The sequence below is a fragment of the Mya arenaria genome, chromosome 1 (genome assembly GCF_026914265.1).
Source record: "Mya arenaria isolate MELC-2E11 chromosome 1, ASM2691426v1".
NCBI lineage: Eukaryota > Metazoa > Mollusca > Bivalvia > Myida > Myidae > Mya > Mya arenaria.
Genome location: NC_069122.1, coordinates 21,813,047 through 21,839,540, shown reverse-complemented (window position 1 = coordinate 21,839,540; position 26,494 = coordinate 21,813,047). Strand labels below are relative to the sequence as shown.

Here is a 26,494-nt window from a genome sequence, read left to right as displayed (position 1 = left end):
GTCATAATTCACATCAATACCTTATGACATACTTCACATCAAGACATTATGACATACTTCACATCAATACCTTATGACATACTTCACATCAAGACCTTATGACATACTTCACATCAATACCTTATGACATACTTCACATCAAGACCTTATGACAAACTCTATATCAATACCTTATGACATACTTCACATCAAGACATTATGTCATAATTCACATCAATACCTTATGACATACTTCACATCAAGACCTTATGTCATAATTCACATCAATACCTTATGACATACTTTACATCAAGACATTTTGTCATAATTAACATCAATACCTTATGACATACTTTACATCAAGACATTATGACAAACTCCATATCAATACCTTATGACATATTTCAGATCAAGACATTATGACACACTCCATATCCATTTCTTATGCCATACTTCACATCAAGACATTATGACACACTTCACATCAAGACTTTGTGTCACACTCCACATCAAGATCTTGTTTCACACTCCATATCAATGCCTTATGACACACTACACATCAAGACGTTATGACAAACTTCACATCAAAACGTTATGAAAAACCTCATATCAACACCATGTGACATACTTTTAATCAAGACCTTATAACATACTTCACATCAATACCTTATGACATACTTCACATCAACACCTTGTGATATAATCCACATCAAACCCGTATTACATACTTCAGATCAAGACATTATAACACGCTTCACATAAATACCTTATGACATATTTCACATCAAGACCTTACGCCATACTCCACATAAATGTCTTATGACATACTCCACAAAAATACCTTATGACATACTCCACATCATTACATTATGACATACTCTGCATCAATACCTTATAACATACTCCACTACAATACATTATGACATACTCCGCATCGATACCTTACGCCATACTCCACATAAATACCTGATGACATACTCAACATCAATACCTTACGCCATACTCCGAATCAATACATTATTACATACTCCACATAAATACATTATGACATACATCACATCAAAACATAATGACATACATCACATCAATACCTTACGCCATACTCAACATCAATACCTTATGACATACTCCACATCAATACATTATGACATACTCCGCATCAATACATAATGACATATTCCACATCAATACCTTATGACATACTCCACATCAATACCTTATGACATACTCCACATCAATACCTTATGACATACTCCACATGAATACCTTATGACATACTCTACATCAATACATTATGACATACTCCACATAAATACATTATGACATACATCACATCAAAACATAATGACATACATCACATCAATACCTTACGCCATACTCAACATCAATACCTTATGACATACTCCACATCAATACATTATGACATACTCCGCATCAATACATAATGACATATTCCACATCAATACCTTATGACATACTCCACATCAATACCTTATGACATACTCCACATCAATACCTTACGCCATACTCCACATCAATACATTATGACTTACTCCACATCAATACATTATGACATACATCACATCAAAACATAATGACATACATCACATCAATACCTTACGCCATACTCAACATCAATACCTTATGACATACTCCACATCAATACATTATGACATACTCCGCATCAATACATAATGACATATTCCACATCAATACCTTATGACATACTCCACATCAATACCTTATGACATACTCCACATCAATACCTTACGCCATACTCCACATCAATACATTATGACTTACTCCACATCAATACCTTATGACATACATCACATCAATACATTGTGACATACTCCGCATCAATACCTTACGCCATACTCCACATCAATACCTTATTGCGTACTCCACATCCATACTTTATGACATACATCACATCAATACATTATGACATACTCCGCATCAATACCTTACGCCATACTCCACATCATTACATTATGACATACTCCGCATCAATACCTTATGACAAACAACACATCAAGACTTTATGACATACTCCACATCAATACATTATGACATACTCCACATCAATACCTTATGACATACTCCTCATCAATACATTATGATATACTCCACATCAATACATTATGACATACTCCACATCAATACCTTATGACATACTCCACATCAATACCTCATGACATACTCCGCATCAATACCTTACGCCATACTCCACATCAATACCTTATGACATACTCCACATCAATACATTATGACATACTCTACATCAATACATTATGACATACTCCGCATCAATACCTTATGACATACTCCACATCAATACCGTATGACATACTCCGCATTAATACCTTTCGCCATACTCCACATCAATATCTTATGACATACTTTACATCAATACATTATGACATAATCCGCATCAATACCTTGTGACATACTCCACATCAATACATTATGACAAACTCCACATCAATACCTTATGACATACTCCACATCAATATCTTATGACATACTCCACATCAATACATTATGATATACTCCGCATCAATACCTTATGACATACTCCACATCAATACCTTATGACATACTCCACATATTACAAATCAAATTAAAGTGAAACATGTTTTTAGAGATTAATACATGTTTTATCTGAGTCAAGAAATATATCCTATATATTTCAGTATTGAAATCTGCTATCAATCGTAATTGTTAAATATGGTTATCATAACGTTAAATTTGCACTCTCACAGATTTACCGTTTTAACAACTTTTTTTTATTTTTTTGTCTTGGAATGAGCAAATTTTTGCATGAATATCTGCAAACGAGTGATAAAAGACTGCTGACAAAAGATCAAATCGCAGATTTTAATATTTCCGTTCGAAAATTAATGTTTTATGGCTAAAGCCGTTACTAACGGTTTAAGAAAAATGCCTAAATCACATTTTTTGAACTTAAATATAAAGATCTGCAATCTAGTGCTTTGACAGCAGTCTTATTTATCTGATTTACACGCATTTTCTCATAAATTGGCTCGTTCCAAGACAAAATATAAAAAAAAGTTTTCATAATGGTAAATCTGTGAGAGTGCAGCTTTAAAATAACTATCAATTTGGTATAATGTAGTCCATACCCTCATGGTAAAGTTCAAACGTTGTGGCGTACCCTTTTTATTACGTTTGTTAAGAATATAACAAAGAAAAGGTACCACGCACTATCGTTAAGATTCGTAGTTTTACAACTTGAACGATGTGACGTCATGGTTTGGTTCCCGCCTGCTTACACATTATGACATTTTGAACATATAGGGTAAAATCTAAATGACTTAGAAGGGCTTGCTCGCTCGGCTCAATCATTAAGATTTTAGCAAATAAGCTCTATTACCATAAAAACCACACTGATCAACAACCGTACAGGGCATCCGACCACTAAGGTCCCAATGGTGTATGATTAATCTAGGCTGTGCTATTGTGTGGACAACGTTTTCTAGATACCTTTTACCGTTGTCTTGAGTTTTATCTTCTCACCCTGAAAACAATAGAGGCAAACAACTTGTTAATAGAACCAACCTCTCGTGTTGCATAATCCTTGGTGTATATCCATCCCCCAAGATTAATGTAAAAATAGATTTACACACTGTTGGCTCATTGATCTTATACTAACTAACCCGTCAAAAAAGAAGGCGAAAGTGAAGTTCTATTGGTCAAATACAACCAATTACTGGAGTTTCATGAGCCTAGGTGAAACTAAGTTTTCAAACACTATTGGTAATTACAAAGCCTCAAAAGAATAAAGGCTATTTACAATTAAGTATAAAGTAACGTTTAACACCAAGGATTCGTAGTTCTAAGGGCTGACGACGACGACGACGACGACGACGACGACGACGACGACGACGATGACGACGATGATGATGATGATGATAATTGCAAACAGTAATGGTATGGCATTTCACATTATAGTACATCGGATACCTTAAATTATATAGATTGTTAATACATTGTGACTGTATCTCAATGTGATTAGTGAAAGAAGTCTCTTAATCAAATTTAGTAAAGAAACGAGATTTCAAAAGCTCTCTTCATTCTAACAATTTGATTGGATGGTTACTGGGTATATATTCTTCTCACCAAATTCAGTAAAGAAACAGAAGAACTGGATGATAGCTTGATATATATATTCTTCTCACCGAGCGTTGCCGCACGAAGCCTGCTGCGCTTTGTACGGACATAATGAATCTCAATCTCATTGCATCGAGTGCCCTTGGACTTATACTTTTAGCGTTGATAAGGTAGTTTTTATATCAATACAAGTATAACTTCCAAATCCCCGCCGGCCATATATTGTAGTTTATATTAAGCTTTTTTCGATTTTTTTTTGCATTTTGCCTTTTTATTTAAGCGAAGCATAAACGTGTTGAAAATGATAGCTTTATGAATAAAGCGGTCTTAACTAAAAGTGTCATTAAGTTTTACATATCGTCCTTCATGAATACGGTGCATTAGGAAATAAATTGTTTTAAACTATTCAAAACAATCAAGACCCAACGCATTATGCATTTTTCTTTTGGAATATACTTTATTTATCGCGTGTGTTTTTCCAGAGGTGGAGAAAGTTCCAGTCACTACTGCACGGTATATCACTCGTGCACGCAATACAGATCACACCGTCATACCACTTGCTGTAGCTGGCCTTGCTGGTCCAGATGCTCGTATTACAGGTTAGTAATACACATGACGTATTAAGCGGCTCAAAAGTTGTAATTGCTTTCATGTTCAGACTGTGTCGATTGAATAACATTTTTACAAGCAATATCAAGTCAATTTTTGGTGAAAATGTGACTCATTTTTAAGTAAAACTTATCATGAGAGCAAAGAAATGTGTTTTTATCCGACTCGATAAATCCCGTGATGCGAAACGGACTTTTAATCTTATTACAGCTATAAATACGTTAGGGCTACAGTGTACATTGTTTTTGTCCAGAGTTAATGTCTTACTGCTGGCCTGACAAATAGTTTGCCTTTTTCTAAAGATATTATTTTAGTTAACGATTTTTTTCTATATTTCAGAATTGAATCCTACACTGGCACCTGCTCCAGCCAAGTATGTTGCCATGGTTGGACTGGTTTTGATTGCACAGAACGTATGTACACGGATATATATATATATATATATATATATATATATATATATATATATATATATATATATATATATATATATATATATATATATATAAAACATTTTGTACCAATAAAGACGATCATTTTGAAAAATATCATGCAAGTTTTGATGTCGAAAGATATTGTGTGTGCCTAAATCATGTGAGTGTTAGGATCAAATAGCATTGCGAAGCAGCCGAAGTAGAAACTCCCCTTTTATATGTATTTGATCGGCAAAACGGATTTAAAAGTACAACAATAAATTGCCAATGCCGATTACATGCACTTTCCATTCATGGCATTCTTTGGCATAATTAAGACGAAAAAACACATGTACATGGTCTCACAATGGAATGTATCTCCTAAGCCGTCACCAATACTAGTAGTTAGTTTTCTATAACTTACCTAGTTGCACTGAAGTGAAGAGGAGTCTTGGTATTGGAGTGGCAATGATCTTACTTGGTATAATTTCGCACCATCTTTTTCAGCGGTGTGTTCTCCTTCATGCCAACATGGTGGCAGGTGTACAGGGCCCTATACATGCACCTGTCCCAGTGAATACGAGGGGACAACTTGTCAAACATGTACGATTTTACTTACATGCATACAAATTTCTCAAAATTTTTAAAGTTGTGCATCAGTATTGGCCCGATCCTTAGTATTGTTACCGGCAGATTTCGAGCCTATCTTAGAGTGTAGTAAGCTTTGCAAATAAAGGGTATTAATTTGTCTAATATATTGTTTGAACGGTGCAGAATATGTAAATTATCATTTTAATTTATTAAAGCTGCCTGCGAGGGGGTACCTTGTCAACATGGCGGGACATGCGTCTCCCATAACAACTGCGCATGTACAACAGGATACACCGGATCCAGCTGTAATTCACGTATGTGTTTGCTTTATACATTACGGAAAACGTGAAACTGTTATCTCGTTTACTTTTATATGTGCCATTTTAGCTTTATACTAGTATTTCACAACAACTCACGGAACAATGTCATGTCGAGTAGGCATAGATAGAGGGAATATCATACCTTGTAACACTAAACCGCTAACTTATTTCGAAAATAACTATTGTACTTAAGACATTTGTTTTCTTCAGCCATATGCACAGCACCGTGTCAAAATGGCGGCTCCTGTGTTGCACCTGACACGTGTACGTGCCCACCAACACACGTGGGCCCAGTTTGCGAAACACGTAAGTAACGAGTGTGTGCAATGTCTTGAGTGATTCTTGTTTGTGTTGTGGTTGTTGCTTGTTTGCTTTAATTGACGTTCTGTGTGGGTATTTATTGTGTGATTGTTGTTCGATTGCTTGTATTGACGTTCTCTGTGTGTATTGTCTTGTGGTTCTTGTTTGATTGCTTGTATTAACCACAGGGGCAGGTTGCGTTGTTTTGACACACCACGCCCCCGTCCGTTTTTTTTTTTTTTATCAATTTTTTTTATCAAATTTTAGTAAGAATATGATATGGTAACTGTAACTTGTGAAAATTGGCAATTTTTTTTAATTTTTTTTTTATTATTTTATTTTCTTTGTAAAGGGTGACGACTTGACCCTGGATTTCCATGTATTTGCCGATATGACCCTGTTTAAGAGGCCATAACTTTATCAAATCTTAACCAAACTGTACATTTTTGGACTTTCCTTGTAGAGTAAGTGTCAATCTTTAAGAAAATGTACAGTTTTAACAAAAACAAATGCAATTTCAAACCCGAATTTCCTAAAACATGTTACTCGACGAACCAACTACCCGCAATTTTCACCGAAATTTTCCAGACTAAAATGCATTATCCCGCTATTGCATCATCAATTCAACACGTGTGCATAAGAGAAACAATATATCTATCACGATACAGGTGAAATGGAAGTCAAATATCGTCCAACAGAACCACAACATATTCTTACTAAAATTTGATATAAAAAAAATTGATAAAAAAAACGGACGGGGGCGTGGTGTGTCAAAATAACGCAACCTGCCCCTGTGGTATTAACGTTCTCTGTGTGTATTGTCTTGTGGTTCTTGTTTGATTGCCTGTATTGACGTTCTCTGTGTGTATTGTCTTGTGGTTCTTGTTTGATTGCCTGTATTGACGTTCTCTGTGTGTATTGTCTTGTGGTTCTTGTTCGATTGCCTGCATTGACGTTCTCTGTGTGTATTGTCTTGTGGTTCTTGTTCGATTGCCTGTATTGACGTTCTCTGTGTGTATTGTCTTGTGGTTCTTGTTTGATTGCCTGTATTGACGTTCTCTGTGTGTATTGTCTTGTGGTTCATGTTTGATTGCTTGTATTGACGTTCTCTGTGTCTATTGTGTTGTGGTTGTTGTTCGATTGCCTGTATTGACGTTCTCTGTGTGTATTGTGTTGTGGTTGTTGTTTGATTGCTTGTATTGACGTTCTCTGTGTGTATTGTGTTGTGGTTGTTGTTTGATTGCCTGTATTGACGTTCTCTGTGTGTATTGTGTTGTGGTTGTTGTTTGATTGCTTGTATTGACGTTCTCTGTGTGTATTGTGTTGTGGTTGTTGTTTGATTGCCTGTATTGACGTTCTCTGTGTGTATTGTGTTGTGGTTGTTGTTTGATTGCTTGTATTGACGTTCTCTGTGTGCATTGTGTTGTGGTTGTTGTTTGATTGCTTGTATTGACGTTTTCTGTGTGTATTGTGTTGTGATTGTTGTTTGATTGCTTGTATTGACGTTCTGTGCGTTTATTGTGTGTGTGGTTGTTGTTGTTTAATTGCTTGTATGGACGTTCTCTGTGTGTATTGTCTTGTGGTTCTTGTTTGATTGCTTGTATTGACGTTCTGTTTGGGTATTGTGTTATGATTGTTGTTCGATTGCTTGTATTGACTTCTCTGTGTGTATTGTGTTGTGGTTGTTGTTTGATTGCTTGTATTGACGTTATGTGCGGGTATTGTGGGTATGGTTGTTGTTCGATTGCCTGTATTGACGTTCTGTGCGTTTATTGTGTGTGTGGTTGTTGTTTGATTGCATGTATTGACGTTCTGTGTTGGTATTGTGTCTGTATGATTGTTGTTTGATTGCCTGTATTGACTTCTGTTTGGGTATTGTGTGTATGGTTGTTGTTTGATTGCCTGTATTGACGTTCTGTGCGTTTATTGTGTGTTTGGTTGTTGTTTGATTGCTTGTATTGACGTTGTGTTTGGGTATTGTGTGTGTGTGGTTGTTGTTTGATTGCTTGTATTGACGTTCTGTGCGTTTATAGTGTGTATGGTTGTTGTTTGATTGCTTGTATTGACGTTCTGTTTGGGTATTGTGTGTGTGGTTGTTGTTTGATTGCCTGTATTGACGTTCTGTGCGTTCATTGTGTGTATGGTTGTTGTTTGATTGTCTGTATTGACGTTCGGTGCGTTTATTGTGTGTGTTTGGTTGTTGTTTGATTGCTTGTATTGACCTTGTGTTTGGGTATTGTGTGTTTGGTTGTTATTTGATTGCTTGTATTGACGTTGTGTTTGGGTATTGTGTGTTTGGTGGTTGTTTGATTGCTTGTATTGACGTTCTGTGCGTTCATTGTGTGTGTGGTTGTTGTTTGATTGCCTGTATTGACGTTCTGTGCGTTTATTGTGTGTGTTTGGTTGTTGTTTGATTGCTTGTATTGACGTTGTGTTTGGGTATTGTGTGTTTGGTTGTTGTTTGATTGCTTGTATTGACGTTGTGTTTGGGTATTGTGTGTATGGTTGTTGTGTAATTGCCTGTATTGACGTTCTGTTTGGGTATTGTGTGTATGGTTGTTGTGTAATTGCCTGTATTGACGTTCTGTGCGTTCATTGTGTGTGTGGTTGTTGTTTGATTGCCTGTATTGACGTTCTGTGCGTTTATTGTGTGTGTTTGGTTGTTGTTTGATTGCCTGTATTGACGTTCTGTTTGGGTATTGTGTGTATGGTTGTTGTGTAATTGCCTGTATTGACGTTCTGTTTGGGTATTGTGTGTATGGTTGTTGTGTAATTGCCTGTATTGACGTTCTGTTTGGGTATTGTGTGTGTGGTTTTTGTTTGATTGCTTGTATTGACGTCCTGTGCGTTTATTGTGTGTATGGTTGTTGTGTAATTGCCTGTATTGACGTTCTGTTTGGGTATTGTGTGTATGGTTGTTGTGTAATTGCCTGTATTGACGTTCTGTTTGGGTATTGTGTGTATGGTTGTTGTGTAATTGCCTGTATTGACGTTCTGTTTGGGTATTGTGTGTATGGTTGTTGTGTAATTGCCTGTATTGACGTTCTGTTTGGGTATTGTGTGTATGGTTGTTGTGTAATTGCCTGTATTGACGTTCTGTTTGGGTATTGTGTGTATGGTTGTTGTGTAATTGCCTGTATTGACGTTCTGTTTGGGTATTGTGTGTATGGTTGTTGTGTAATTGCCTGTATTGACGTTCTGTTTGGGTATTGTGTGTATGGTTGTTGGGTAATTGCCTGTATTGACGTTCTGTTTGGGTATTGTGTGTATGGTTGTTGTGTAATTGCCTGTATTGACGTTCTGTTTGGGTATTGTGTGTATGGTTGTTGTGTAATTTCCTGTATTGACGTTCTGTTTGGGTATTGTGTGTATGGTTGTTGTGTAATTTCTTGTATTGACGTTCTGTTTGGGTATTGTGTGTATGGTTGTTGTGTAATTTCTTGTATTGACGTTCTGTTTGGGTATTGTGTGTATGGTTGTTGTGTAATTGCCTGTATTGACGTTCTGTTTGGGTATTGTGTGTATGGTTGTTGTTTGATTGCCTGTATTGACGTTCTGTTTGGGTATTGTGTGTGTGGTTATTGTTTGATTGCTTGTATTAACGTTCTGTGCGTTTATTGTGTGTATGGTTGTTGTTTGATTGCCTGTATTGACGTTCTGTTTGGGTATTGTGTTGTGGTCGTTGCTTAATGTTTTGTATTGATGCTCTGTTTGGGTATTGTGTTGTGGTTGTTGCTTAATGTTTTATATTGATGCTCTGTGTTGGTATTGTTTGTGTAGTTGTTTGATTGCTTGTATTGATGAATTGTGAGGATGATTTTATTTGGTTGTTGCTTGATGTACTTAACAGACATTGGAAGCAAAAACAGAATGAAAGGCAACTACATAACTCTCTGACGTTTATGTATTTAATACATTTATTGATAAAGTACATCCATTTGACCTATTGCTCGTTTGTTTAAGGTAACAATCTTGCACTTTTGAACAATGCATAACCATTCGTGTGTTCATTATTATTTACACGATTTCAGGAAGAATTGTTGCCGCAGTAACCGACTTCATTGATCAGTACAACGTGAGTGATGTTGTTGCGGGGCACTTGGAACGGCTCCTCAGCATCAGTGACACTAACCACGGTAAAACTGCAAATCAAAGTAACACAAAACTACTTACTTAATAAAGCAACACTAATGAAGCAACGCTAACACAATCTTTCATATATCCAAATATATTTTGGCGTTAGAGTGCCTGTCAAGTTGAGATAAACGTAGATAGTTGAAATGCTATGTGACGTCGTCCTTTGTCAGTATTGACGCTTACGACCAAATCTGCAATTTACCAATTAAAACATTGTATGGCATAACTTAAGTCATATTTAAGTTTAACAAAATCAAGGATGGATAATTGGCGCATCTTTGTTTGTCTCGCGGAACTGTTAAATCAAAATATGCACCCAATCTAGCCCCCTCAAATGATTATTACTCACTTACATTTCCCACAATTAAATTCTCTTTATAAATTTCTCACAATTATCTTCTCAAATGCATTTACCTGGCAATTGTTTCTTTATTTTGGAACACGCTTTAGGGAAAATGAGTTAAAAAAAGACCTCGAGGTAATCGTAAGGTTTTGCGCATGCTTTGTGTATTTGGGACCGGCAATTATGCTCGAGTCCTCGATTCATATAGATTTTGATCCATCGTTAGTATATTTTATATGATTAAATAAAAGAAATAATCGGGAATAAGCCTCGACCTCGACCAATCGCCAGTTCTTGAATGACCGACTGTTCGAACAATCGCAGTTTTATTGATTATGATTACAAAACAAACTGTTGTAATTATGTGTCAAATTGAAATAGATGCATTAAAACATCTAAATGTATTTTAAAATAGCTATGATTACCTGCTTCTGAAGCACGATACCTCGCTAAAATTAACATGTCCTTCGCAAGACCAATGTTCGCTGAAAACTTCATATAACGTATTATTTTTTGTTTTTGTGTAAATTATCTTTGTTGCTATTTATATAATTTGTCTTAATGGTGTTAAGATTAAAAAAAACTTGCACATATTTCGGTACAGAAAGCATCCGGGTATATACAGTGTTATCAAACCAGGTTGATGGCTGGGCAAAAAGAGTGTTTACCGAAGATGTACTTGGTGACAACTCTTGGTCATTTATTGGGTGGTTGTGGAAGTTTACCTAAATATTATTTTATTTGTTTCAGGTAACGAGAGTCTGTTGCATTGTGTTGATGATTCCACCTGTACCGCGATCGGCCACAAGATCTGTGTTCCTCCTATGATCGAGCTGGGGCAGCAGCACTGTAGGAGTTTCTGCAAGTTCTGTATCAGCAACTTCTTGGCTGAACCCGATGGTAAACTAACAATACATAGTCCAGCCTTAATCCTAACACTTATAATTATTTACTTGGCAATTGCAATTGTCATTACTGTCATCATTGATCAGATATTCATTCTTAAGTATACTTGCCAATGCAGAATTAAAGATACGATAACTGTAATGTAATTAAGTATTTCTCCACACGTTGGAAATAAATTGGGTATCTCACATTATCAATGAGTATTTCAAGTTTCTTTCATCCCATTTTGATTTTGAGAATCAACAAAGAACAATTGTCTTTCGTTTACGCGATTGGAAACAATAAAGGGTACAAACTTTCGATTAGAAAATGCTTTGCTTGTCCTCACATACCCGTATGGGTTGTTGACAATTTGATCAGACATTGATCCTGCTGTGGCTTAAGCGTCGCTTGACAGCACTAAGTCTAAGATTAAAATGGACGCGTAATGATAATTCGGTGCACTCGATTCGGTAATCTTATTTAACCCCAGTTAAAAGTAGAGCATCGTTTCCGTGATTGACCGATCATTTCCTGGAAGCAAACCATAAACAAACTTGAATATTTTTTTCGTTGATTACGATGCATCGAATTAGACAAATTGAGTGTTGTTTTTTTTATTTTTAATTCATTACGCGGCCATTTAAATTTATTTGCGTGTACTCTGAAATTTCTTGTGCAGTTTGTTTCTCACCGATCTTCAAAATAATTGTGTTTCCTATAATATGTTTGTATTGCGTATTTACACAAATACGCATCGTATCTGTAACTCTGCCTATGGATGTATCGATGTTAGTATAAATATATTTATTTCATACCTGGTAAATTTCCATCGAAAAAACTGTAAGATTTAAATTAACATAAATTATGAAAAGCCTCGTGCGTACATGCCCAGATCTACTTCCGCATTACTACGGGGAAAATTACGGGGCGTTTTTCATCTAATTTAAATGTTTGTGTGAAGAAAACTTTCATTGTTTTTAATTTAAAAATAATTCAAAAGAATGAAATGTTATGTAAATGAGTTGATCTGTGAGATTGTATCTCTTCTCAATGCTTGCGTAAAGATACAGCAACTTGAATCGTTTTTAACGGTACCTTCGAGCTAAGCACTGTGACAGAGTTGAAAGTCGCATCATCCCGAATGAAATCTCGATTTACCACTCGCAAAATCAGAGCAATGTACACTTAACTGAACCTTTTAAGCAAAGGAGAATATAAGAATCTAGAATAAACTAAATTCATTTCAATACGAATTTTAATTTACTATAACTCTTTCTAGTAAATATATATTTTCATTTTAGCTTGCATGAGTAACGCTGCTGACGTTGTTTTCGTCGTTGATGCTTCGAGCAGTGTCGGATTAAGTAACTTTGACAAGGTGAAGACGTTTCTAAAGAATACAGTGAGTCACTTCAACATTGACCAGAAGCACACAAGGGTCGCTCTTATTGAGTTCAGCTCACAGGTGACTTTGATGTTTCATCTGAACGATTTCACGGACATTACCAACCTGATGTCGGGTATCGACAACATGACATACTCCGGTGGTGGAACAGTTACATCGGAAGCCATTGAAATTATGAGAGGGGTTGGGTTCGTAGGGTGAGTTAAGTTGACATTATCTGTATTAACAATATCTGTCATGTGTTTCCGTTCCGGATAGAAAAATCCGACCCGAGGGCACCTGCGTTGCCTGGTAACGAGGCTTGCCGAGTTACCGGCAACGCAGCGTGCCCGAGGGTCGGATTTTTCTATCCGGAACGGCCACACATGATATATATTTTTTCTGGCATACATTAAATAACATATTTTGTGAAGAAAATATATATCACCAAAAAGCGCGTGCGATGATGTTTACTGACGTCATGACGCGCAGTAATTTGTATTCACTGCATACGTCAATAAGTTCCTTTGAAATTACGTCTTTTAAGGGTTATTTTGTTTTATTTTTTAAAGTTTATTTTTATCAAGTTAATGTTAATGGAATTCATCTATTTAAATTTCATAATTATGATTACATAACGTGTATTATAAAAGAAATTGAAATATTACGTCAAAGCGCGTGACTCATCTGGCATGGGGGGATGCCAGATGGAGTTTTCCAGCACGGCTGAATTCACCGGAAATGCCTATCCGGTGTGCTAGAATCACCAATATACGCGTTAAAGCTTTAAATTGAAATTCTTACTGTTATTGATAAATAGGTCATAAACGAACGTTTGTGTTGAAAATGCTTGACATTAGAAAATTAAAATATTGTTTCACTATTAATAACCGTGTACTCATTTTGCCAACAAGACTAATATACAGATTTACTTTGTAAATATGCACCCTGTATCACTTGAAGAGTTAACTGTTTATCCTACCTAGTGTTTTGTAATACAAGTGATACAATCCCCTGTTTATCCTACCGAGTGTTTTCATCTCATTTCTATGCACATGTACCTCAAAGAGAACACACATCTGTTTTCTATTGACAGAGAGAGACCTATGATACCCGATGTCGCAGTCATCATAACCGACGGTCTGTCTAAGTACCCGACACTGACCCGGCGTCAGGCCGACCACGCTAAGGACGAAGGAATAACTATGTTCGTCGTCGGCGTCGGCAACGAAACAGACCATCAGGAAGTGCGTTATATGGCCAGTGATGACAATGACCTTTTCCAGGTGGACGATTATGACGATCTTGAGGGCATTCATCTAGATGTGGCGAAGGGTATATGTAAAGGTAACGGACTTGTTCATAGCCAATATCAACGCTTGTTTGACATACAGCAAACTAGGGCTAATTATGTGTCAATAAAGTTCATGCAGTAATTGGTACTTTATACTCCTAATTTCTGAATTGATTTCTTTAAATCATGTTGAGGGTATGCTTATGAAACAATTACTAGATAAATACATCAGCTGATTTTTACAAAATTCCACCTTTGTGGGTGTACTGCTAGTACAATGTACGTTCCAAAGAGCGACGTGTTAACATATATCCATGTGCCCCGTGTTGCAGTGGTTCTGCCATCGAATCATCACAGTCGCAATCTGTCGACGCCGTCGCCCATATCGCACGAGTGTGTAGACATGTTGCCAAATTGCACGAGCACCCCCGCGACTCTTGCTCGGACTATGAAGCCTACTCCCGGCACAACTGTCCCAAAACGTGCGGATATTGTCCTGGAGAGAACTTGGTAAGCCGATGTACCCTTAACAGTTCCAGAACTTTTTTTATACGTGCTCACTTCCGTTAAAGTGATACTCGTTTTTGTTTTTTTAAATCAATACATACATGTATAACAAACATAAATGTGAGTGATGAACCTTAAACTACCTACTAAATAATGGATTTATGGAAAATATTAATTACTAATAACAATATTGTAACCGTGTTTCTAATAGCTGAAAACGCCAAAATATTAAATGACGGGTGGGTCCTTCACATTCACAGTGATCAACTATCGTCTCATAAGGTAGATAAAACGTGTTTCTGCCCCTTCCTTTCAAATTAAACACGGTATCCTTCATAAGAACCATTGTTTTCGATATTTATGTATCCTTTTCGGTAAATTAAAAGAATTGTATACTTTGTGGTACATCTTATTGGGGAGTAAGAGTGCATCTTTAATATTCGATTACTAAGCAAAAGTTTGTGCTTTTATGATATATGCCATATTTGCACGACAATGTTGAGTAATTATTGTTCTTATATGGATATGCTTTGTTTTATTTCGAGTGTGTTATCTGCACTAACATGGACATGTTAAGTACTTTATTGCTGACGGGCTTTCTCTGTTCTTGCAGGAACGTGATTCGTGTTCTATTATACACTGACTTTCTCTGTACTTTCAGATACTTGGTTTGCGTCGTATTACGGACCGACTCTCTTTGGTTTTACAGAAACGTGTATTGTGTATATTTCAGAGGGATTCACACTGTGTATTTGCAGGAACTTGTTTTTGTTTTATTGCGGACGGATAGATTTGAAGTAGCAGGATCATTTTGTAGCTTTTATTGCGGACGGACTTTCTCTGTACTTGCAGAAACATGTTTTGTGTTTTATTGCAGACGGATTCTGTTTGTGTACCTGGATAAACATGATTTGTATTTTATTTCATACGGATTCTTTGTACTTGCAAGAAAAAAAAATGTTTGTTGGTTTATTGCTGACTAACTCGTTTTATACTTGAAGGATCAGGAATTGTGTTTTAATGCAGGCGGAATCTCTTTGCTCTTGCAGAAACATTTTTACGTTTTATTTAAGCGGGAGTTACTTTGAACGCACATAAACATGTTTTATTTCAGACTGAGCCGGCGTGCGCGGACACATTAGACAACTGTGATGCCTTCGGCGCAGTTATGTGCCTCCGGCCAAAATACTTAGACTGGGTCAATGACTACTGTAGGAAGACCTGTGGTGTCTGTGGTAAGGATTTTGCATGGGGGGGGGGGGGGGGGCTCTATGAATAATAGACTTATCAACATGTTACTGTTGACTTCTGCAATTCTTTTCTTGTATGCTTAAGAGTTTTGGCAAACGTTTTAAACGTCACAATAAAATATTCCGTTATAATAATTTCAGATGCACAATTCTATATAGAAATGTAAATATATTTACGCCTGTATAAAAAAACATGTTCATAAATAGTATCATATATTTTAGGAAGTAAAAAAGACCTATGGACCACTGCTCCTGCCACAACCCCGACTACAGAGCACATAGCAGGTAGTTGTTTTGTTACGAAATGTTTGATGTAGACGTATTTAAAGATGTACGTGAAGTTAGCGGTCTAACGGCCTAGCGGCCTAGCGGCGTGAAGTTAGCGGCCTAGCGGCCTGGCGGCCTAGCGGCGTGAAGTTGGCGGCCTAGCGGCCTGGCGGCCTAATTTTTTTCTCTATTTCCAAGCAATTGTTAATGCGTTTTTTTAAAACAATGATAAATCAAAGTTTTTTATTCATACAGTTACATAGCGGCCCGTTTTTTAAAAAAAAAAAGTCGATCAAGCACTTCAGCGGCCTAGCGGCGTGAAATTAGCGGCCTGGCGGCCTAGCGGCCTAAAACTGAATCCTATTTCAAAGCGTGTATACATGCATTTCTCCTAAAACACTGACATATTAACTGTTTTTAAGCACACATTACCACATTGAAGCGATTATCGACATTTTTTTTCAAAAACGTCGATAAACCAGTCAGCTAATTTAAAGCACTAAACATGCCTGTTCTTCTAAAACAATGATATATTTACTGTTTTTATGCACAAATTACCACTCTGAAGCGTTTTTCAACTTTTTAAAAAAAAAGTCGATCGACCACTTCAGCGGCCTAGCGGCGTGAAGTTAGCGGCCTAAAATGGTTTCCTATTTTAAAGCATGTATACATGCATTTTCTTCTAAAACAATGACAAATTAACTGTTTTTTATGCACAAATTAACACTTTGAAGCTATTAGCGATTATCAACAGTTTTTTTTCAAAAACACCGATAAAGCAGTCAGCTATTTCAAAGCATTAAACATGCCTGTTCTTCTAAAACGATGATATATTTACTGTTTTTATGCACAAATTATCACTCCGAAGCGTTTTTCTACTTTTTTTCAAAAAAGTCGATCGAGCCCTTCAGCGGCCTAGCTGCCTAGCGGCGTGAAGTTAGCGGCATAGTGGCCTGGCGGCCTAAAATGCTATCTTATTTCAAAGCATGTATACATGCATTTTCTTCTAAAACAATGATATATTTACTGTTTTTAAGCACACACTATCACTCTGAGGCGATTATCAACATTTTTTTTCAAAAAGTCGAACAAGCAGTCAGCTTTTCAAAGCATGTGAACATGCCTCTCCTTCTAATACTTGTTATATATTTTCTGTTTTTATGCCCAAATTATCACTCTTAAGCAATTATAAACATTTTTTTCAAAAAAATTCGATCGCTAGGTCGCTGAAGTGCTTGATCGACTTTTTTGAAAAAAAGTTGAAAAACGCTTCAGAGTGATAATTTGTGCTTAAAACAGTTAAAAAATTTTTTTGAAATACTCTGAATAGATAGCAATTTAAGGCCGCTATGTAACTATATGAATAAAAAAACTTTGATTTATCATTATTTAAAAAAAAACGCATTAACAATTGCTTGGAAATAGAAAAAATAATTAGGCCGGCAGGCCGCTTGGCCGCCAATTTCACGCCGCTAGGCCGCTAGGCCGCCAGGCCGCTAACTTCACGCCGCTAGGCCGTTAACTTCACGCCGCTAGGCCGCTAGGCCGCTAGGCCGCAAGGCCGCTAACTTCACGTACATATTTAAAGTCACAAAGTGCAAATATAAAGTACGTTTTAGTTGGTTACGCTCTGATGCTTGAGAAATAAAACATATTGGATATCGATAACATGGTTTCAACTTGTAAACATTACTTATAAAAGGATGGTGATTTAATAGTAGCATAGTTACAAGAAGAGTAAGTAAATAGCATATCAGTTAATAAGTATATAAACTTTTCGAATAATTATGCTATGTGGTTGGACAATTTTAAACTAATGCACAACCACAAACACCATTTACAGCGCCTGTACGCTGTAAGGACGAAGTTCAAAACTGTCAGAATTACGACGCAGATCTCTGCACAAATCCGGCGTACTCGAACTTCCGTCAGGTTTCCTGCAGAAAGTATTGTGGCCTCTGTTATGTGAAGCGTCAAATACCCTCAATCACTGTCAATGGCCACAAGTATGGTCAATGTTATTCTCGGCTTAATTGTTTATATATGCAGGAAGTGAAACAATTTCGAACGCGATTTCGGTAAACATGTAGCACCAGAATAAAACAACAAATATAAATACATTTGTTACCGATATATCGATAAATTCAACTTTTGTAATTGCATTTAACGTTTTTATTTTGAGAACAGATCACGTTGCTCAACCAATCTTTTATGGGAAAGCCGTGTATACTTACAACATGCCTCATGTTTAAGGTGCCCATCTTGGAGTCTACCCGAGGTGTGTACGTTGGAAGAACACCCAACCAAGTGCTGCCCGACCCCGAAATGTCCCCAGGGCTACCGTCTTGGAGTCCGCAGGCAGTGACATTTGAACGTGAACATAACATCGAAATGCTGATTGACTAAATGCGTTTTAAATAAGGTGTCTGAATAAATATTTATAGCCTTCTAAGTGTTGTCCATCGGATCGACGGTTTAGACCCAACTAATAACGACACGTGACTGTGATGTTCCAATACCGACAACCGTATTCAAACCTGTCACGGACATGAATGTCAGTGAACCTACAGGCAGCACGTGAAAGAACATATATATAATGCTTTCTACACCAAATTTCCACTTAGGATAAAGATCCAGGTCTATTTTTATTTACACCCGATAGCTGCTATTTTATTGAAATAAATTTTGTTCTTCAATAATTCTGCCTAAAGACAGTTTTAAGGGTAGTCCGTATTGGTGCATTTTTCTGTCATATCAATAAAATAATTAATGAAAAACGGCTAGTGGATTCATTAACACAAGTTGCGTTAAAAATAGCATAACAGCTTCCGTAAAAGGTAATTTGGACAAATACGATTGCCCTAGTACTCTTGTTTAAATGAATGACCCATTGCAATACTTTTTTTGAAGAAAAATTTCATCTCACTTGAACACGCTATGGAAATGATATAAAACTGAAAACACGTGTTTATATGAATATTTGATAGTTCAGGTTTCTATTTGTTAGTTCACATATTTCATCAGTATTCGTTTTATTTCTAGGAACAAATTCAACTGAATATTTTATGAATGCACTTGACCATGCCATTGCATATCGTCTACATCCTGTTTCTAGAAGAGAAACACATTGACTAAAGAACTGAATAATCATACGCATTGTTAAAACAATCTGCGACAGTCAGTTTCATTACGAACAATTTCTCACTCTCTAGAAAATGGTAATGGAATCTTATGTTGGTTTTACAGAGAATGACGTTGTCTGAGAATGTCTTCAGATTTATATTGACGTAACGGGATATACAGTTGCCTTTTGTCTTTATTTTCAATAGCATTACATACAATAATATCATGCTTATTGATTGAAGAACAGAGAACGTTGATTTTAATCTCATATTAATCACAACCAACTGAATCTCAAACAGAGCATCATATTTTGTCCACCGTTTAAAATATGACCGTTCAAAATCTTAATTTTAAACACACGTAAGCCAAACAAGATCCTTACAGGAAACGTGCATATTGAAACAGAAATGTAATGATTTATTTATCAAAATGCGCACCAACATGAGCGACTCCTCCATTTTCCACGTGTATCTATTGACTAATAGATCCTTTATAGAATTGAATTATTTAACTAATATGTTTTAAGTGTTTCCGCTGCGTATTGCGGATAGTGGTACTAGTTGTGTACGCTGTCATTTGCATGTAAACACAATTTCTGGAGAATTATAATGCTATAACTTTCAGTAAATTAAATGTCACTGTTTGGAAGTGTTTTTTCCTTCTTTTTCAAATTCTGATCTAACTATTTATTTTATATGCCATTCGAAACTGAAAAGTATGATAAATCGTATCGAGTGTCTTCCCTTGAATGACTTCTTTTAGAATAGTCATGATAAGGTCACATAGAACCATATCGCCTATAAGTATTACATTAAAATGAATATCTTAATGCTGCAGAAATAACAACATCATATAAGTCCACCGAAGCGTCAAAGCAACACAATAATCAAATAGGTCGTTTGCAGCATTTCAATTGTAGTTCTTAACAAAAACATATTTTAACAACTCATTAATAATAGACATATCATATTAAATTAATTTAGCTGAAAAGTCCATCTAAAATGTATTGCATAACTGATAAAATATTTATGCGCTGAAATCACTGTTCCAAATGACGGTCAGTTTCGGTGCAAAAAATTACATCTGAATACATGTAAATAACCACATACCTACATAGCACATCCATCCTATGGACTATAAAAATGACAAATGTCAGTGCATAGATAAACTTCTAACAGTGGTCGCTAGGCAACACTTTGTCCCTGCCTCTTCTACAGTATGAGATATATAAAGCCGTTAAGCCAGTTCTGAGTCCTTGTCTCTTCGTTGTGGTCACTTCTACAGTATGGGATACATGAAACTGTAAAACCAGTACTGTGTCGTTGTTTTTTCTGTGTGGTCATTTCTACACTATGAGATATATCAAGCCGCTCAACCAGCACCGTGTCCCTCCCTCTTCAACAGTATAAGGTATATGAAGCCACTAGCCAGCACTGCGTCCCTGCCTCTTCAACATTATAAGGTATATGAAGCCGCCAGCCAACACTGCGTCCCTGCTTCTTCTACATTATAAGGTATATGAAGCCGCTAACCAGCACTGTGTCCCTGCCTCTTCTACATTATGAGGTATATGAAGCCACTAACCAGCACTGTGTCCCTGCCTCTTCTACAATATGAGGTATATGAAGCCGCTAACCAGCACTGTGTCCCTGCCTCTTCTACAGTATGAGGTATATGAAGCCGCTAGCCAGCACTGTGTCCCTGCCTCTTCTACAGTATGAGGTATATGAAGCCGCTAGCCAGCACTGTGTCACTGCCTCTTCTATAGTATGAGGTACGTGAAGCCGCTAGCCAGCACTGTCTCCCTGCCTCTTCTACATTATGAGAAACGTGAAGCCGCTAGCCATCACTGTGTCCCTGCCTCTTCTACATTATGAGGAATGTGAAGCCGCTAGCCAGCACTGTGTCCCTGCCTCTTCTACATTATGAGGTATGTGAAGCCGCTAGCGAGCACAGTGTCCCTGTCTCTTCTACAGTATGAGGTATGTGAAGCCGCTAACCAGCACTGTATCCCTTACTCTTCTACAGTATGAGGTGTATGAAGCCGCCAAACAGCACTGTGTCCCTGCCTCTTCTACAGTTTGAGGTATATGAAGCCGCCAACCAGCACTGTGTCCCTGCCTCGTCTACAGTATAAGGTATATGAAGCCGCTAGCCAGCACCGTGTCCCTGCCTCTTCTACATTATGAGGTATATGAAGCCGCTAGCCAGCACCGCGTCCCTGCCTCTCCTAAAGTATGAGGTATATGAAGCCACTAACCAGCACTGTGTTAATGCCTCTTCTACAGTATGAGGTATATGAAGCCGCTAGCCAGCACTGTGTCCCTGCCTCTTCTACAGTATGAGGTATATGAAGACGCTCAGCCAGCATTGCGTCCCTGCCTCTTCTACAGTATGAGGTATATGAAGCCGCTAACTAACACTGTGTCCCTGCCTCTTCTACATTATAAGGTATATGAAGCCGTTAGTCAGCACTGTGTCCCTGCCTCTTCTACATTATAAGGTATATGAAGCCGCTAGTCAGCACTGTGTCCCTGACTCTTCTACAGAATGAGGTATATGAAGCCACTAGTCAGCACTGTGTCCCTGACTCTTCTACAGTATGAGGTATGTGAAGCCGCTAACCAGCACTGTATCCCTGACTCTTCTACAGTATGAGGTGTATGAAGCCGCCAAATAGCACTGTGTCCCTGCCTCTTCTACAGTTTGAGGTATATGAAGCCGCCAACCAGCACTGTGTCCCTGCCTCGTCTACAGTATAAGGTATATGAAGCCGCTAGCCAGCACCGTGTCCCTGCCTCTTCTACATTATGAGGTATATGAAGCCGCTAGCCAGCACCGCGTCCCTGCCTCTCCTAAAGTATGAGGTATATGAAGCCGCTAACCAGCACTGTGTTAATGCCTCTTCTACAGTATAAGGTATATGAAGCCGCTAGTCAGCACTGTGTCCCTGCCTATTCTACAGTAAGTATGAGGTATATGAAGCCGTTAGCCAGCACTTTGTCCCTGCCTCTTCTTCAGTATGAGGTATATGAAGACGCTCAGCCAGCATTGCGTCCCTGCCTCTTCTACAGTATGAGGTATATGAAGCCGCTAACTAGCACTGTGTCCCTGCCTCTTCTACATTATAAGGTATATGAAGCCTTTAGTCAGCACTGTGTCCCTGCCTCTTCTACATTATAAGGTATATGAAGCCGCTAGTCAGCACTGTGTCCCTGACTCTTCTACAGAATGAGGAATATGAAGCCACTAGTCAGCACTGTGTCCCTGACTCTTCTACAGTATAAGGTGTATGAAGCCGCTAACCAGCACTGTGTCCCTGCCTCTTCTACAGTATGAGGTATATGAAGCCGCTAGCGAGCACCGTGTCCCTGCCTCTTCTACAGTAAGTATGAGGTATATGAAGCCACTAGCCAGCACTGTGTCCCTGCCTCTTCTACAGTATGAGGTATATGAAGCCGCAAGCCATCACTGTGTCACTGCCTCTTCTACATTATGAGGTATATGAAGCCGCTAATCAGCACTGTGTCCCTGACTCTTCTACATTATAAAGTATATGAAGCCGCTAGCCAGGACTGTTTCCCTGGCTCCTCAACAGTATGAGATATATGAAGCCGCTAACCAGCACTGTGCCCCTGCCTCTTCTACATTATGAGGTATGTGAAGCCGCAAACCAGCACTGTGTCCCTGCCTCTTCTACAGTATGAGGTATGTGTAGCCGCTAGACAGCACTGTGTCCCTGCCTCTTCTACATTATGAGGTATGTGAAGCTGCTAACCAGCACTGTGTTCCTGCCTCTTCTACAGTATGAGGTATGTGTAGCCATTAGCCAGCACTGTGTCCCTGCCTCTTCTACATTATGAGGTATGTGAAGCCGCTCGCCAGCACTGTGTCCCTGCCTCTTCTACATTATGAGGTATGTGAAGCCGCTAACCAGCACTGTGTCCCTGCCTCTTCTAAATTATGAGGTATGTGAAGCCGCTAGCCAGCACTGTGTCCCTGCCTCTTCTACATTATGAGGTATGTGGAGCCGCTAGCCAGCACTGTGTCCCTGCCTCTTCTACATTATGAGGTATGTGAAGCCGCAAGCCAGCACTGTGTCCCTGCCTCATCTACATTATGAGGTATGTGAAGCCGCTAGCCAGCACTGTATTCCTGCCTTTTCTACATTATGAGGTATGTGAAGCCGCTAACCAGCACTGTGTCCCTGCCTCTTCTAAATTATGAGGTATGTGAAGCCGCTAGCCAGCACTGTGTCCCTGCCTCTTCTACATTATGAGGTATGTGAAGCCGCTAAACAGCACTGTGTCCCTGCCTCTTCTACATTATGAGGTATGTGAAGCCGCTAGCCAGCACTGTGTCCCTGCCTCATCTACATTATGAGGTATGTGAAGCCGCTAGCCAGCACTATATTCCTGCCTTTTCTACATTATGAGGTATGTGAAGCCGCTAGCCAGCACTGTGTCCCTGCCTCTTCTACATTATGAGGTATCTGAAGCCGCTAACCAGCACTGTGTCCCTGCCTCTTCTACATTATGAGGTATGTGAAGCCGCTAGCCAGCACTGTGTCCCTGCCTCATCTACATTATGAGGTATGTGAAGCCGCTAGCCAGCACTGTATTCCTGCCTTTTCTACATTATGAGGTATGTGAAGCCGCTAGCCAGCACTGTGTCCCTGCCTCTTCTACGTTATGAGATATATGAAGCCGCTAGCCAGCACTGTGTCCCTGCCTCTTCTAAAGTATGAGATATATGAAGCCGTCACTGTGTCCCTGCCTCTTCTTAAGTATGAGATATATGAAGCCGTCACTGTGTCCCGACCTCTTCGCTGTGGTCACTTAATCAGAATAAGATATATGATGCCGCTATCCAGCACTGTGTCCCTGCCTCTTCTATAGTATGAAATATATAAAGCCGCTAGCCATCACTGTGCCCGACCTCTTCCCTGTGGTCACTTTATCAGAAAAAAAGATATATGATGCCGCTATCCAGCACTGTTTCACTGCCTCTGCTATATTATGATCTATATGAAGCCGCTAGCCAGCACTGTTTCACTGCCTCTGCTATATTATGAGATATATGAAGCCGCTAACCAGCAGTGCGTTAACACCTCTTCTACATTATGAGGCATGTAAAACCGCTAGCCATCACTGTGTTCCTGCCTCTTTGTTGTGGTCATTTCTACAGTATGAGATATAAGAAGCCGCTAACCAGCAGTGCGTTAACACCTCTTCTACATTATGAGGCATGTAAAACCGCTAGCCATCACTGTGTTCCTGCCTCTTTGTTGTGGTCATTTCTACAGTATGAGATATATAAAGCCGCTAGCCAGCAGTGCGTCCCTGCCTCTTCTACATTATGAGGTATATGAAGCCGCTAGCCAGCACTGAGTCCCTGCCCTTTCTTCAGTATGAGGTAGGTGTAGCCGCTAGCCAGCACTGTGCCCCTTCCTCTTCTACATTATGAGGTATGTGAAGCCGCTAGCCAGCACTGAGTCCCTGCCCTTTCTTCAGTATGAGGTAGGTGAAGCCGCTAGCCAACACTGTGTCCCTGTCTCTTCTATATTATGGGGTATGTGAAGCCGCTAGCCAGCACTGTGTCCCTGCCTCTTCTATATTATGGGGTATGTGAAGCCGCTAGCCAGCACTGTGTCCCTGCCTCTTCTATATTATGAGGTAGGTGTAGCCGCTAGCCAGCACTGTGCCCTTGTCTCTTCTATATTATGGGGTATGTGAAGCCGCTAGCCAGCACTGTGTCCCTGCCTCTTCTACATTATAAGGTATGTGAAGCTGCTAGCCAGCACTGTGTCCCTGCCTCTTATACATTATGAGGTATGTGAAGCTGCTAGCCAGCACTGTGTCCCTGCCTCTTCTACATTATGAGGTATGTGAAGCTGCTAGCCAGCACTGTGTCCCTGCCTCTTATACATTATGAGGTTTGTGAAGCCGCTAGCCAGCACTGTGCCCCTGCCTCTTCTACATTATGAGGTATATGAAGCCGCTAGTCAGCACTGTGTCCCTGATTCTTCTACAGTATAAGGTGTATGAAGCCGCTAGTCAGCACTGTGTCCCTGATTCTTCTACAGTATAAGATATATGAAGCCGCTAACCAGCACTGTGTCCCTGCCTCTTCTACAGTATGAGGTATATGAAGCCGCTAGCCATCACCTTGTCCCTGCCTCTTCTACAGTAAGTATGAGGTATATGTAGCCGCTAGCCAGCACTGTGTCCCTGCCTCTTCTACATTATGAGGTATGAGAAGCCTTTAACCAGCACTGTGTCCCTGCCTCTTCTACATTATGAGGTATGTGAAGCCGCTAGCCAGCACTGTGTCCCTGCCTCTTCTACATTATGAGGTATGTGAAGCCGCTAAACAGCACTGTATTCCTGCCTTTTCTACATTATGAGGTATGTGAAGCCGCTAGCCAGCACTGTGTCCCTGCCTCTTCTACGTTATGAGATATATGAAGCCGCTAGCCAGCACTGTGTCCCTGCCTCTTCTAAAGTATGAGATATATGAAGCCGTCACTGTGTCCCTGCCTCTTCTATAGTATGAAATATATGAAGCCGCTAGCCATCACTGTGCCCGACCTCTTCCCTGTGGTCACCTAATCAGAATAAAAGATATATGATGCCGCTATCCAGCACTGTTTCACTGCCTCTGCTATATTATGAAATATATGAAGCCGCTAACCAGCAGTGCGTTAACACCTCTTCTACATTATGAGGCATGTAAAACCGCTATCTATCACTGTGTTCCTGCCTCTTTGTTGTGGTCATTTCTACAGTATGAGATATATAAAGCCGCTAGCCAGCAGTGCGTCCCTGCCTCTTCTACATTATGAGGTATATGAAGCCGCTAGCCAGCACTGTGTTCCTGCCTCTTTGTTGTGGTCATTTCTACAGTATGAGATATAAGAAGCCGCTAACCAGCAGTGCGTTAACACCTCTTCTAC

At 38.8% G+C, this 26,494-nt stretch overlaps 1 protein-coding gene across 1 annotated transcript; it reads left to right on the top strand.

The window, feature by feature from the left end:
- The first annotated feature begins 3,899 nt into the window (after window positions 1–3,899).
- LOC128225550 (collagen alpha-1(XII) chain-like) lies at window positions 3,900–18,828 on the top strand. Its single transcript, XM_052935414.1, has 15 exons — window positions 3,900–3,933; window positions 4,596–4,712; window positions 5,062–5,135; window positions 5,643–5,676; window positions 5,942–6,040; window positions 6,257–6,352; window positions 10,378–10,482; window positions 11,577–11,726; window positions 13,016–13,316; window positions 14,195–14,445; window positions 14,725–14,902; window positions 16,014–16,134; window positions 16,372–16,434; window positions 18,260–18,422; window positions 18,670–18,828. Coding segments are annotated over exons 1-12 (1,440 nt in total). The 3' UTR covers window positions 16,015–16,134; window positions 16,372–16,434; window positions 18,260–18,422; window positions 18,670–18,828.
- Window positions 18,829–26,494: the final 7,666 nt, after the last annotated feature.

Excerpts from the sequence above, each read along its gene's own strand:
- LOC128225550 (XM_052935414.1), top strand. The coding sequence starts at position 3,900 with ATGATGATGATGATGATAATTGCAAACAGTAATG. Across the intron at positions 3,934-4,595 it reads GATAATTGCAAACAGTAATG|AGGTGGAGAAAGTTCCAGTC; the intron begins GTATGGCATTTC and ends GTGTTTTTCCAG. Across the intron at positions 6,041-6,256 it reads CGGATCCAGCTGTAATTCAC|CCATATGCACAGCACCGTGT; the intron begins GTATGTGTTTGC and ends TGTTTTCTTCAG.